This window comes from Cervus canadensis, chromosome 4 (assembly GCF_019320065.1).
Source record: "Cervus canadensis isolate Bull #8, Minnesota chromosome 4, ASM1932006v1, whole genome shotgun sequence".
Taxonomy (NCBI): domain Eukaryota; kingdom Metazoa; phylum Chordata; class Mammalia; order Artiodactyla; family Cervidae; genus Cervus; species Cervus canadensis.
Genome location: NC_057389.1, coordinates 73,538,423 through 73,554,314, shown reverse-complemented (window position 1 = coordinate 73,554,314; position 15,892 = coordinate 73,538,423). Strand labels below are relative to the sequence as shown.

Here is a 15,892-nt window from a genome sequence, read left to right as displayed (position 1 = left end):
TCTTTTCATCTCTAAAAAACATACATGTCTGCGTGCCATGAAACCCATTGAACGTGAAAGTCGCTCAGTCATGTCCAATTCTTTGCAACCCCATGGACTATACAGTCCACGGAATTCTCCAGGGCAGAATACTGGAGTGGGTAGCCTTTCCCTCTTCCAGGGGATCTTTCCAACCCAGGGATCAAACCCAGGTTTCCCACATTGCAGGCAGATTTGTTTTACCAGCTGAGCCACAAGGGAAGCCCATGAAACCCATTATTTCCATTAAAAACAAAAAACACCTTACTGAAGAAGGTAAGATTTACCTACCTTCAAAGAGACAGGCTTTAGTTATAACAAGGATATCTTATTCCTATTGACTAAGAGTTATCTTAGAATGTTATAGGGACAGGACTTACTCCACTTGGCTGCAGTATTTTCACCTTTAGTGATATGCCACTCAAACACAGCACCGACTTTCTTTACCACCTCTTGCCCAATATCCTGAAGGCGGTGACCTATTTCCTTAAACACAAGGGTACTCTGAAGCCCTGAACCCTAGCAAAAACAGAAAAGATAATCATTTCATTTTAAAAGATATGTAAAAATGACTCAAGGGGAAAAACTATCACAAAATCAATGTGCAATAGGGTAATTTTTTTAAAAACCTGCACATAAAAAAGGCAAACTAGTTTTTGTTACACTAGTCTTCTTTCACACCTTTCTATTTATTTATGTCATCCAGAACCTCGATCCCCTTAATAAAAGAATTTTACTTTTATCAGAATTCAGAAATAATATTTTACAAGTAGACTAGGAACTAACTTAACAACTTATATCCTAATAAACTTCAGCAGGAAGATACTGGACAAATTAATCAACTTCTGTGATCTCATTTCTTCATTTGTAAAATGAGACTAAATTACATGAAACTTGAATTTCTTTCTAGCTCTAAAATTTCTTAAGTTTTTAATCTTAGATTCTTTTCAAAGATATTTTAATTTTCATTCAGTTATGTGATAATATGGATAATGAAACACAAATATCATGGATTTGAAAACTTCAACATTACAAAGTTAATATTCTGGAGACAGAATATAAATACTTTTATTAATTTCAGCATGTTAATAGACAGTAATACAAATGTTTTAATAAATAATATATGCTACTGCTTTTATATATGCACTGAATGCTTTATACAAATTTTTAAATCAAGAAAAAGGTATGAGATATTTAACTTTTTAACCTTTCTCCAAAATACTATTTACTTAAGATTTCTTATTAAACAAGTGATTTATTTACTTTAAAACTAGAAAATCAATTATATTCTCTTAAAAGATACCCTAGTATCACCACAAAAAAAGTTTTCTAGAAATTCATAATTTTCAGAATATTCCTTTTCTTCCAGGCAGTTTTGAATTCATGGTCTCTAGTTCAAGAATTAAGAATCTTTCATAGCTCTGAATTTTCTAAAGTAGACTGGACACTCTTAAAGTGATCTCAACTGAAATTCATAAATCAGGCTATGACTTGGACGCTGTACTGTGCTTCCTCAGTCCTGGCAGACTCTTTGTGACCCCGCGGACTGCAGCCTGCCAGGCTCCTCTGTCCATGCGGATTCTCGAGCGCTGCCATGCCCTCCTCCAGGGGATCTTCCCAACCCAAGGGATCATACCCAGGTGTCCTGCATTGGAGGCGGATTCTTTCTGTCTGAGCCACGAGGGAAGCCCAAGAATACTGGAGTGCGTAGCCTATCCCTTCTCCAGGGGATCTTTCCTAACCCCAGAATCAAACCAGGGCCTCCTGCATTGCAGGTGGATTCTTCACCAGCTGAGCTACCAGAGAAGGCCATGACTTGGATATCAGTGGTTATAACCTACCTCAGATGGTGTCTTCACTGAAACAGCAGACACTGGCACAAGATCCACATATGCATTTGAAATGACGATGTCTCCAGTTTCTTGGACCTTATAAAGCGTATGAGAGGGGGGAAAAAAAACCAGCTCACTCTATAAGGCCAATGAAAATGAAATTTTATTGTGAAACACTATAAAGTCTTTTAAAAGAAATTTACATTTTTCTTCATATGAAAGAAAATCATCCAAATTAAATAAATAGTTCATAAGTTAAATGTCAACAGGAATAAACATGAAAGCTTATGACTCACTAAAATTGTAATTAACCCTAACCATAGAATCAACTGAGGCCTTTCTTAAAAATACTTATGACCAGGTCTCATCTCCAAAGATTCCTATTTAAACGGTCTGAGTCTGAGCATTGGTATTTGGAGGATTTATTTTGCAATATAAATATGTCTAGTGGGGAGCCAGGATGAGAATTGCTTAATTCTGATAAATAGTAAAAGGCATGGCACAAAATCCACATGAGGCAGGGTACTCAAAGTATTATTTGTTTGGTTAATATACAACAAAACTGGATATGAACAGACCTTCTATTTCAAGTAGGAACTATACACAGTACAAAGTAAACACCTGAATAGCCTTTTTTCAGAATATTCATTAAAAGAACTCAAATTCTAATTCCTAATATGGCACCTAAAATTATTCCAATAGTATTCCTGTATAAAATTATGGTATTGCTACAAATGTATAGGATAATGTCTAAAACTTAAGGGTAGCATTTATTAAAACTGATTTTTAAGAATCAGGAAGATCATTGTCCCTTGACTATTTTCCATTATACTTCAGAAAAATAGATCTTCCAAACAATTTCTTCATTTTATTTCAAATTATATACAGTGGAAAGCATGAAAGGAAACAATTAATGAACAAAATGCACTTTAGAAAATTACTCTCTTGTAACTAAGGAAGGGAAAGGATTCCCACAAATAGCTAATAGAAAAAGAATACCTCTAATCACTGGGGGGAAAAATAGCAAATATACTGAATAGATAAGAAGATGTGCTTAGAATTTATCAAAATGACAAGAATGTATTATATTTAGACATTAAACTATTACTCAACTCTTTAAGTCTTTATTTATATGAATTATTTCTATACTGTTCATGATGAGAAAATAGAGCCCATAATTGTTTTCATGGTCTTTAATTCTTTTAGAGTTCATAATTTTATTCAAAAAATAAACTTACATGAAATAGTTAGAAAATAAGAGGGTTCGGGAATATGTGGTACAAACATTTATTCCAAGAGGATTTCAGAGGAAAGCCAGGATGTGTGTTTTTATGAATGGGGGAAAGGGGAGCGGTAATGGAATGCCTCTGAGGACAAGGCAGAGCTTCAACTGATGCTGAAAAGACAAAGGAAATTTGAAAAGTGAAATAAACTGTGCATAAATGAATCAGGGAAATGATACTGAGAGCAGCAGGAAGTAATAAGGAGTAAGGCAGCCATGCAAAGAACAGTTCTGGAAAGTTATTTATGTATGAAAGAAATCATGGTACAGTTTTTAAAAAAAAGTTAGGACCTAGGAATTGAGTGCTGAGACAGGCAGACCGAGGTGTAAATCCCAGCTCTACCACTTTCTATGCGACCATGAGCAAATTATTTAAAAGATCTGAACCCAGATTTTCCCAAATTAAATGTAGAGTTGTTATGCATAGTAGAGATAATGCGTTAGGCTGCTCATAGGTACTCAGTAACTATAAGCTGCTATTACTGTTGGTGGTGTTATTTAAATTGCTCAACACAAGACATTTAAGTAGTACAAATGATCAGGCCAAAAGGTATCAGCCTGGGAGATGTGTTAACAAAAATTATCTATAAAAAACTTACAAAAGGAGGATTGTATGCCCTCTTAGTATTTTACTGGAGCACTGCTAACAGCCTCACCCCCAAAAGCACTTAACTCTATAGGGAGATATACTTTATTTTTATTTTTTTCAATTATTTTTATTAATTGGAGGCTAATTACTTCGCAACATTGCAGTGGGTTTTGTCATACATTGACATGAATCAGCCATGGAGTTACATGTATTCCCCATCCTGATCTCCCCTCCCACCTCCCCACCCCCCACCTGATTCCCCTGGGTCCTCCCAGTGCACCAGGCCCAAGCACTTGTCTCATGCATCCCACCTGGGCCGGTGGTCTGTTTCACCATAGATAATATACATGCTGTTCTCTCGAAACATCCCACCCTCGCCTTCTCCCACAGAGTCCAAAAGTCTGTTCTGTACATCTGTGTCTCTTTTTCTGTTTTGCATATAGGGTTATCGTTACCATCTTTCTAAATTCCATATATATGTAGTATGCTGTAATGATCTTTATCTTTCTGGCTTACTTCACTCTGTATAAGGGGCTCCAGTTTCATCCATCTCATTAGAACTGATTCAAATGAATTCTTTTTAATGGCTGAGTAATATTCCATGGTGCATATGTACCACAGCTTCCTTATCCATTTGTCTGCTGATGGGCATCTAGGTTGCTTCCATGTCCTGGCTATTATAAATAGCGCTGCGATGAACATTGGGGTGCACATGTCTCTTTCAGATCTGGTTTCCTATTGATTAAGCTCAGATTCTTATGTCCCCTACACATTGGGGAGATATACTTTAATTTGTCTTGTTACTTGCTATTGATTAAGCTCAGATTCTGTGACATAAGATGTTACTTTGCGGGTTTTTGTGTGATCAAGATGCATATGATTTCTGTCTAGCAGAAAATATAACCATAAAGGATATGGTTTTATTGTTCTATAGAACAATTAACTTGTTTTGTCTCTTAACTCAGTAAAATTATTTTAGAATGCCTTCCCCATTGGACTACATAAACCCCATTGTTCTACTTCTCCTTTGAACCAGATTTATCATCTTGCTAGCACCCTCATTAAGGAATTAGTTTCATTACGTTTTCATATTATATCTATGAATCATTCCTTCAATTTTCTGAAGATTATATTCTGACATCTTGAATGATAAGTTGAGCCAAAAAGATTTGGTTGATTGGATTTTCAGAAATGTTATGTTAACAGGCACCAATTTAGTTGAGAATAAAACCGAAAATAAAAAACAAAGTACAGAGTCATCTTATTTTCAATTGAAAATTACCATTGATTTTTTTTTAATTCCTAAGTTTTACTTCATATACATAGTTATTAACCAAACGAATGCTAGGATAGAATATAAATTACAGGATATGGTGAAGAAGGTAACGAAACAATGTACCTCTAACCACCTCACTCATACCTTGGTTTGGAAATGGATTCTATTTCCTTCCTTCCACATCTCAGTCTGCAAAGTCTGTCCCGGGTATACTGGTTTTGCAAAACGAACCTTTAAAAGAACATGTGTTTAAGGGTTAAAAATGTTTTAATATAAAGTTTTTCCATTTGGGGAGGGGGATAGTTTCAGATGGAGGTAGGAGAGCATAAAAGGAAGAAATAGGCTTGACTATACTTAAATGCACAAAAACAGTAATATGATAAAATTAGTAAAGAAAGGTTATAGTTAGTATAAGTCAATTATCTTTCTAAGCATAGAATCAATAAATAGTTCACTCTTGACAAATCAAGACATAGAAGAATAACCATATTAAGCAAAGTTATACAGGCAACCATTAGTACAACTGAAAAAAAAAGCAATTAAAAGCGGTACTAATTAAGTCTGGGGAATAAGATCTGGGGTTGGCATATAGGAAAGAATAATTCTACCTTTTATTTCCTAATTTTCTATACTATTTTATTTGTTCTGTGTACATATTATTGGAAAATAATAAAAACTATTTATAATAATCACTATAAGTTCTAATAATGAGAATAATCAGTGTTACCAAAGACAAGACATCAGAAAATAAATTTCCACTGCTGCATGGAGCACAAACTGATAAAAGTTTTTGGAATTATTTGACACTGTCTTAATGACTTTTTTTTTAAGTGTATGTCTTGATACTGTGCAGATACTGTGCAGAGGGAGTTTTTTTGTAATTTATAATGGATGAAAACTTGAAGCTAACATACTGATATAGGTTTATGTTTGCTGCTGCTGCTGCTAAGTCACTTCAGTCGTGTCCGACTCTGTGCAGCCCCACAGACGGCAGCCCACCAGGCTCCCCCATCCCTGGGATCCTCCAGGCAAGAACACTGGAGTGGGTTGCCATTTCCTTCTCCAATGCATGAAAGTGAAAAGTGAAAGGGAAGTTGCTCAGTCGTGTCCGACTCCTAGCGACCCCATGGACTGCAGCCTACCAGGCTCCTCTGTCCATGGGATTCACCAGGCAAGAGTACTGGAGTGGGGTGCCATTGCCTTCTCCAGGTTTATGTCTATTAAAGTTCAAATGCAGCCAGTTAACATTTTTAATTAAATTAAGGTAAATTATAAAATATTAAAACAAAATAACAACAATAATTTTTTAAAGGTATACCATAAGTTTTTGTTAAGGCATACACACTGACATATGTATGCTCCTAACCATTTGATAATTTATAAAATAATCTGCTAAAAATATAATTGTATATAATATTCTTTATGATACATGTGTATTAGAGGTATTTATAGCTATGAAAAGAAAACTTGCTGAATACCAAGTCAATGAAATAATAAAAATAATAATTTCAGTACAGTATTTCCTTTAAATGAAGTCACTAAGACTCCTTCTTAGTTACATATAATATATATTTATATATATTTATATATATATTAAATTAATGTAGACTAAGCATTATTATAAAAAACAGAGACATTACTTTGGCAACAAAGGTCCGTCTAGTCAAGGCTATGGTTTTTCCAGTGGTCATGTATGGAGGTGAGTGTTGGACTATAAAGAAAGCTGAGCACAGAAGAATTGATGCTTTTGAACTGTGGTGTTGGAGAAGACTCTTGAGAGTCCCTTGGACTGCAAGGAGATCCAACCAGTCCATCCTAAAGGAGATCAGTCCTGGGTGTTCATTGGAAGGACTGATGCTGAAGCTGAAACTCCAATACTTTGGCCACCTGATGCGAAGAGCTGACTCATTTGAAAAGACCTTGATACTGGGAAAGATTGAGGGCAGGAGAAGGGGACGACAGAGGATAAGATGGTTGGATGGCATCACCTACTCGATGGACATGGGTTTGAGTGGACTCCGGGAATTGGTGATGGACAGGGAGGCCTGGTGTGCTGCGGCTCATGGGGTCGCAAAGAGTCAGACATGACTGAGCGAATGAAATGAACTGAACTGAAGACTCCTTCTCTTCTCTAACACTAAAAAGGAACAAATATTTAAATTAATAATTTACATATACCTTAATTGCCTTGAATCTCGACACGTCATTATCTGCAAACTGCTGTAAAACATGCCTGGCAGAAAATCCAAATGTACATAATCCATGTAATATAGGCTTATCAAAACCTAAAAATAAGAGAGATAATTTAGTTAAAGACACAGTTCATGTTTAAAAACCAGTAACAATTAATTCAGAACTTCCAAAAATAATTTTTAAACTTCATTAATCTGAATCATACCATGTATTTTAAGAAACATGAAAAATATTCTATAAATAATGCTTCCTGGGGGAAAAATTATGAAATAAACAAAGAAAGAAAAAAAAATACAAGAAAGGAGTGTCAGAGATCTGGGGACACAAAGAATTATTTTGTTAGGTTTGCCTGTAACCATGAAATTATCCATGGTGATTTCAATATCCATGTATGTAGACGGTTCTTCCTCAACCTATCAGTTTTCTGCTTTCCCCTCCAATTACCTTGCCCTTCATCCTCTGTCCTCCAATGACCCTGTCCTTCACGATAACTCAGATATTCATCCCCATGGTCCTATCACAGACCTTGCACTAGCAGGAGCTACCTTCCACCATAATCTGAATTTCAAGAACACCATTTTCTGAACACTACTCCCTACCTTTCCACTGCCTTTGCATAAACATATTAGGAAAGGGCTATTTTTTAAATGTCACCAGTTAAACTGCCAGTCAGAAGTAGCAATGTCTTTATTATTTAGATAACTGAGCTAATATTTTCATTGACACATATTACTAGCAACTCACCTGCTAAGCTAGCAAAGTTAGGATCAATGTGTAAGGGATTCCAATCTCCACTGAGCCGGTACAAAGCAGCCTGTGGAGAGAGAATTATAAAAGTAACTAGCATATCAGTGCTTTCTGTGAATATATTAAAATAAAAACAGAAAATATGACTGGTTATTGCATGAGAAATGAATCATAATATACCCAACTCTGCTGCTGCTAAGTCACTTCAGTCGTGTCCAACTCTGTGCAACCCCATAGACGTCAGCCCACCAGGCTCCCCCATCCCTGGGATTCTCCAGGCAAGAACACTGGAGTGGGTTCTTGTGGAGAAGGAAATGTCCTTCTCCAATGCATGAAAGTGAAAAGTGAACGTGAAGTCGCTCAGTCGTGTCTAACTCTCAGCGACCCCATGGACCACAACCTACCAGGCTCCTCTGTCCATGGGATTTTCCAGGCAAGAGTACTGGAGTAGGGTGCCATTGCCTTCTCCGTACCCAACTCTAGCTTTGATTAAAAAATAACTATTTCAAACAAAAAAAGGTTAAGTGTAAATCAAATGCTTTTTGTAACACCTGCCACTGAAATCAGTTGGGAAGGGATGAGGACTGTGCAAAAATAGCAATGGGAACCAAAAACTACATCTGGGAATAACACTGGTTACCACTGCCTAAGGAGAAATTCACAAAAAGGAATCCATCAATCTACTCTCATTAAAACCCAATGAAGACAAGGTGTAAATGTTTATAGCCTCTTCTAAGCAAGCAAAATTTATGCCAACTTTCTTGTGGGGTGTTTTAAATTGAAGCCTATAACCCAATACTAGACATATAAACATCAAACACTTCTAATAAACTTTCAATCGACTGGGTGCCCTAAATTCTGAGATCAGCTCATCCAACCAAAAAAAAAAGAGAGAGAGACGAGTAGCTTGCCTTTAAGATTACATTTCTGGTTAGTCCAGATCCTCACATCACTTCCATACTTAGATAAGGCAGGGTTAGCAAAAAGAGATAACAACAGGGCTTCCCAGGTGGCTTCAGTGGAAAAGAACCCGCTGGCAACTCAGAAGATGAGGGTTCCATCCCTGGGTCAGGAGGATTCCCCTGGAGGAGGGCATGGCAACCCCTTCCTGTGTTCTTGCCTGGAGAATCCCATGGACTAAGGAGCCTGGAGGGCTACAGGCCACAGAGAAGCAGAGTCAGACGTGACTGAAGCAGCCGCAGACATGCACAAAGGCAACAGCAGGATCAAAAATTCACTATACTTGTCAGCATTTAAGTTGTACACTGGTCAAACGAAAAAAAAGTACTTCTCAGTACTGAAAGAAAGAAAATTCAAAAAAAAGCTAAGAGTAAGTATTTTAATGTATCTGTGTATTAACTTTGAGTCTGCCTCAAGAACTTTCTTATCAATTGCTATGTTAAGCTTTCCAAGACTATTAAAATGTTGTGCAAAGGCTAGCCATGTCAGCATACCTGATTTTCTTAAGTGTTTTGTGTTATTTTTAATTATTATTCTTTTTAAATAAACTTTATGTACAGAAAATAACATTTCCTACAATTCATAGGAAAATAGCATTTACTTTTTAATATGTTTTATATAATTTCAAAAAACTTTTTCTTTCCCATCACTCCATATGCTGGATTTCTAAATTATTCACTTTTTCAATGAATCAGTGTTTTTTCCCTTTATGTGGCTTCTAAAATAATTAAATCAAATCAACAATTATCAAATAGATGTGATTTACAAGATTCTGTATAAGTTGTAGAGGGTTAAATGATAAATTTTAGAAAGCATTAAAAAAAAACAAAACACTAGGCAAATATACATCATCATGTTACATACAAATAGAAAAAATGACAAACTTCAAACCTTAAATCCAGAGCTGGATTTGAACATCAGTCTGTCTGATGCCAAAACCAATCATCTATTCAGTGTCTGACACCTTCTCCTTTGGTAATTTAATAAAGAATTACATTTTAATGGATAGTATAACCAATGTTCCAAAGATTAACTTTATTTAACAAAGATGATAGCTAAAATTCTAATTGTTAGAATAAGTAGTATAAGATATATAACTGGGGAAACTAAAGATATTTGTCTTCTTTCTTCCCAAAGACAAAGTCTGACATCTGTTACCCTCCTATTCTTTGGTCTTCCTAGGTTACTGGGGATGAATTTTCTCTTTATTAATTATGACAAACCATGAACCATACTTGTAATATCATACCAATCTGAAGATCAAGAAATTCTCCTAGAGAAATAAAAAACAAAATATTCCAGAAGTGACACTGACAGAGCTAAAACTATGATTGCCAGTTTTCTTACTGACTAAAAAATGACTCATTTAATTTAAATACCTGGCAAAAAGTTTATGCTATAGTGGCATAATCCATTCTATTCCCACTTCTCCTTAAAGGTCTGTTCATCCATAATCACCTCCCGCCACTCTCCAATGTGAATTCTCTAATTCTTACTCCTTGTACATATATCAAGCTCTTATCTGTTATCATTATTAAGTTCTTATCCCCATCCAGGCCATACTGCAAGCTCTACATCTCTGGTAAGGGAATACACCAGTTTAGTTCAGAAGTCTCATTTTTCCTACCAAACTCTTTTGTGTATCATTCTCTAATAAGTAACACTTCTCTGAATGTCTTACAGCACTTATTCTACAATTCGAAACTTTGTCTTCAATCATTCATTGCTTAGAATAGATGCTCTAGTTATTAAGACATCTACACATTATTTCTAAGAGTACTTGCAGTTCCTCGTCAATAGATCACACTTCTTGATTTGTGTCTCCCACAGTACAGATATAATTTAAAACAGCTCACATATCCCCTGAACTTTATGTAAAATTTCATGCAAAATGTTTTTAAAGAAATTGTACATAGTTTTTAATCACATTCTCAAATGACCATGTGATACAAATGGCCAGGAACCTCTGTGAAACGATGGGTGCCCATTATTCATACAAAAAATATCTGTTAACTTATAAACTGTTCTTTGTCACATAGCAAAGTACTCAAGTTGGTTAAAAGCCGATGAAAAGTTCTATTCGTCTGAAAAACCAGAAAAAGAAATTTTTTCTGCTTACTGTATAAAGAAACTCAAGTCATGGAAACTATTCAGCTTTTCTTATCTACAGCAGATACATTTTATTATTTCAGAAACCCAAGAATAATAATGGAGCATTGCTGGGCTTTCTGAACCATGAAACCACAGTCTTTTCTGTTCTTCAATGCCATAATAAAATTAATTCCACTATGAAGCTTTAATTAAACATAAATGAGTGTTTTCTTAAGAAATTGATAAGAAATAGGGATGGGAAGAACATTTAAAGGCAAAACTAACCTGAGATAAAAAGTATTATTCTATCACCCAATTATATAGCATTGAAAAAAACATGATTACTATGTTTCAAACTTAATTCTTTCTATCTCATGAAATTATATTTCTATTTGTTAGCAAACATAAATCCTGCAGAAGTTCTCATATCAATATGTCAAAATTAGTATCAAAAAATAAGTGAATTTTATAAATAATCTGCTGTCATTACCTGTTTTTTCACTGCATTACTTCACAGCTTTATGTATTCTGTTTTATATCTGCATGATTAGTATTCTGGCCATCTTAGAGAAGAACCTTCATAACTCTCAAAAACAAAGTGGCTTTTTTCATCTTCAAGGTCACCTTTTGTTTATTAAATACATCTTTGCATGCTTACAGAATCTGTTAACTGACAGGGTAATTTTATCTTCTTCATCAGAAAACATACTATTCATGCCAAACAGAACAGATTAAATCACCTGCTCCTTCTAAGATGCTTTATTGTACCTGTCCACTAAAGCTGGCACAAAATAATCTGTCTCCACGCAGTGCAGCTCAGCTTTCTTTTCCAACAGAAGAGAGGATAACTGAAATCTACCCTTTACTTTATCCTGTTCTCTAAAGTTTTAATGAAATTCTTCACAAAGCTAGGCAATCTTTTTAAGGCAAGCAATCCGCGCCAACAAAATATGATGCTGTCTCAACTGACTCGTGAAAACCACTTTATATTTTCTTTTGATATCTAGTGGAGAAAAACAACCACTAACTAAAAATTCACAAAGAACAAATTTCAACTACAGAAATATGCTGTTATTTCTATTATGTAGAATTCTTGTGAATTCTTAGGACTACTTTTGAATTCATAGGATTTACAGGGTATCAAGAGTTACAAGTTAAAGTGCCAGGAGCCAGGTGGCTTTAGCACTTTTCAAAATCACCTTGTTACCTGATTAAGTGAGGTGGTATCTGTAAGTACAGCATCAGGAGGTCTATCAGGTATGGCTACAGCTGCCTGAAATTTAAAAAAAAAAAAAAAAACCACGACATGTTAAATAAGTTAACAAAATAATTGCTAGTCTCTTTACCGAAATTGGTATTTGACAAACCATGTTTCAATGTACAGTTATTTCTTGGTTTCCAGGACACCAAAATTTGCAGATGCTCAAGTCCCTTATACAAAATGGGGCAGTATTTGCATATAACCTATGCACATCCTCCCATACACTTTAAATCATCTCAAGATTACTTGTAATACCCAATACAATGTAAATACTGTGCATATAGTCTGAGAACTTTCTAGAAATTTTTTTTCTGGGTATTTTTGATCCACGGTTGGTTTAATCTGCAGATGCAAAACCCGCAGATGCGGAACACATGGATATGGAGGGCTGACTGTAATGAAATCTGTACGCTGGATAAAAAGAAGCTTTTCTTAATACTTTCAGCACATAATGACCTTTAAAATTCTGTAACTGTGAGCTTTGTCTACATTAAGAGTTCACTGAAATGACTCTGTATAATGAAAGGAATTATATAACCAGGTCCATTCTCTAGGCAACAAACATAGGGACTCTTCCCAATGCAAAAGCATACTTCTTTCCAGGGGAGGTCTTTGAGGTCAGTCTTTGAGGTTTGACCAACTCAGTGGACATGAATTTGAACAAATTCCAGGAGACAGTGGAGAACAGAGGAGCCTGGCATCCTGCAGTCCATGGAATTCCAAGAGTCGGACATGACTTAACAACTGAACAACAACAAAAATGATCCCGTGACAACTCTTCTTAGCTGTTTTCTTGCATGGTTCTCTAGCAAACTTCTAGTTGGACTAGTTTACTTACTGCTTCCACAGAGCTACCAGACTCCTTGTGAGTATCACTAAAGTAACTTTGTTTTTGAAACCATCCTTACTTTTGGTTCCAATTATTTGGTTCCAAAATGAGTCAGTTTCCTTGGGAAGAGCTTCCGAGCTCTCTATTTTTAGAGCCTGCCTTGGCCCCAGGCAAAACCTCTGCACCCCTGCAACAGAGATGAGGGCAAGGACAGTGGCCCATTTCTCTCCAAGTGACATCCTCATTTGCAAGAGGGTACTGAGCAGGAGTAGGAGCTTCTGGTCTTCTCAGCTTACCTCTAGCAGCCGGGAGCCCTCGTCCTGTGAGCAGGCTGGGGCAAGAGTTATCAGAGCCCTAGTATTCTTAACATGCCATCGCAGAACAAAACTCTCCACACTACAAGTGGGGGCTGCGTGGGGGAAGAGAACCCCATAACTCTCGGCCACTTTTACCTGGAATAGAGCTTCTGCTACACAAGTTAGGGAAGGTAGGAGTGGGAAATAAGAAAAATGAGTGTCCTGCTCTGCCTAGGAAGATAGCGTGGCCCTATCCTGAGAGCTGAAGGCAGAGGTGAAGGCCGGGTTAAACTGGAATAAAATCCAAATTACAAAATATTTTTAGGAAAAATATGGTTTGGGGCAGATTTTGAGAACTCAACAGTAGTTTGAATTGTTTTATATATAAGAAATATTCTAGACATTTAATGAGTGAAGGTTTTCATTTACATCAGGATCTCTGGTACATGTTAGGTTTTTCTAAAGAGTTTTGGGTGCAGGAAAAGTTTGTATAAGTAAAGATATTCCGGTAATTATCTCATGTACATTACACTTACCTCAGCTTGTAACACATATAACATGTTATATATTAAAATATACAAATATAAACAGCACTTCAAATCCAAGAACATATTCTGATTCAAGGAAGTTTAGATTACTAAAGCCCTACTCTGTAAAATTATACATATAGTAACTTCAAAATACAGATAAGCATCCTTAATGGCACACATATGTCGTTATGAAGTCGTAGCCTACCTTGGCTTTGTCTGATGTCCGTTTTCCACCAAAGCCTCCAGAACCAACAACAAAGATGGAGAACTGATTATAACATATAAGTTCCTCCTCAGAGTAAGAGTAGACTGAAAAGTAAATGAAAGAAGAAAGAAAAGAATTTATCATCAAAAGACATAACCAGTTAACCAATACATGATCAGCAATCCCTGTAAATGTTTCAGAAACAGATCGCCAGTCCAGGCTGGATGCATGAGACAAGTGCTCGGGGCTGGTGCGCTGGGATGACCCAGAGGGATGGGATGGGGAGGGAGGTGGGAGGGGGCATCGGGATGGGGAATACATGTAAATCCATGGCTGATTCATGTCAATGTATGGCAAAAACCACAATATTGTAAAGTAATTAGCCTCCAACTAATAAAAATAAATGAAAAAAAAAGAAATAAAATCCAATTACTAAAAAGGTTTTGCAATTTAAAGACACCCAAGTTTGGGTTACAGAGCACTCATTTTAATCATACACACAACCAGTCTCTAGAAGGCAGAGAAAGGAGGATCTTGACAAATCCTTTCGTAACTATGAAACAGCAGTTCTTCTACCTTCTTCTAAAACTCCCCAACTGCCCTTCATATTTCAGTTTTCTCCTTCTCAAACTTTTCAGACAATTTCACTATAAAAAGCAAACTAACACACATGAAAAGACTTTTTTATCACTATTATTTATCAGAGAAATGCAAATCAAAACTATGAGGGAGTACCTCACACTGGTCAAAATGGCCATCACTAAAAAGTCTACAAATAACAAATGCTAGACTGGGAGTGGAGAAAGGGGAACCCTCCTACACTGTTGGTGGGAATGCAAATTGGTACAGCCACTATGGAAAACAGTATAGAGGTTCCTCAAAAAACTAAAAATAGAATTGCCATATAATCCAGCAACCCCACTCCTGGGCATATATCCAGACAAAACTATAATTCAAAAATACACACGGACCCCTATGTTCATAGCAGCACTATGTACAATAGCCGTAACATGGAAACAACGGAAATATCCACCAACAGATAAATGGGTGAAGAAGATGTGAGACACACACATACACACAAAATGTGTGTGTACACACAAAACGGAATGCCACACAGCCATAACAAAAATGAAATGATGCCATCTGAGCAACACGGATGCACCTAGAGATTATCATACCAAGCGAAGTCAGAGAGAGACAGACAAATGTCACACGATATGTGGAATCTGAAATACAAAACAAATGAATGTATCTACAAAACAGAAACACATCCAGAGATAGAGAGAACAGACTGTGGTTGCCTAGGGAGACAGGAGGTGGTGAAGGGAGGGATTAGGAGTTTGGGATTAGCAGATGCATCCTACATACAGGATGGATAAACAAGGTCACACTGTATAGCACAGGGAACCATATTCAATATCCTGTGATAAACCATAATGGAAAAGAAGATGAGAAACAAAAGACCTATACATAGAAAACTATAAAACACTGATGAAAGAAATCAAAGAGGACACAAACAGATGGAGAAACATACCATGTTCATGGATTGGAAGAATCAATATTGTCAAAATATTCTACCCAAAGCAATCTATAGATTCAATGCAATCCCTATCAAGCTACCAACGGTATTTTTCACAGAACTAGACCAAAGAATTTCACAATTTGTATGGAAATACAAAAAACCTCGAATAGCCAAAGTAATCTTGAGAAAGAAGAATGGAACTGGAGGAATCAACCTGCCTGACTTCAGACTCTACTACAAAGCCACAGTCATCAAGACAGT

General features: G+C 36.2%; 1 protein-coding gene across 1 annotated transcript in view; it reads right to left on the bottom strand.

Annotated features, from left to right (window-relative positions):
* The window catches only part of HSD17B4 (hydroxysteroid 17-beta dehydrogenase 4), a 107,384-nt gene that overhangs the window by 14,005 nt on the left and 77,487 nt on the right, over nucleotides 1–15,892 (bottom strand). The window contains exons 16-22 of the mRNA XM_043465871.1: nucleotides 14,110–14,213; nucleotides 12,196–12,261; nucleotides 7,935–8,004; nucleotides 7,176–7,282; nucleotides 5,142–5,228; nucleotides 1,860–1,946; nucleotides 399–537 (exon numbers count right to left, since the gene is read on the bottom strand). Coding sequence (XP_043321806.1) covers nucleotides 399–537; nucleotides 1,860–1,946; nucleotides 5,142–5,228; nucleotides 7,176–7,282; nucleotides 7,935–8,004; nucleotides 12,196–12,261; nucleotides 14,110–14,213 — 660 coding nt within the window. The remainder of the gene's footprint in view (nucleotides 1–398; nucleotides 538–1,859; nucleotides 1,947–5,141; nucleotides 5,229–7,175; nucleotides 7,283–7,934; nucleotides 8,005–12,195; nucleotides 12,262–14,109; nucleotides 14,214–15,892) is intronic.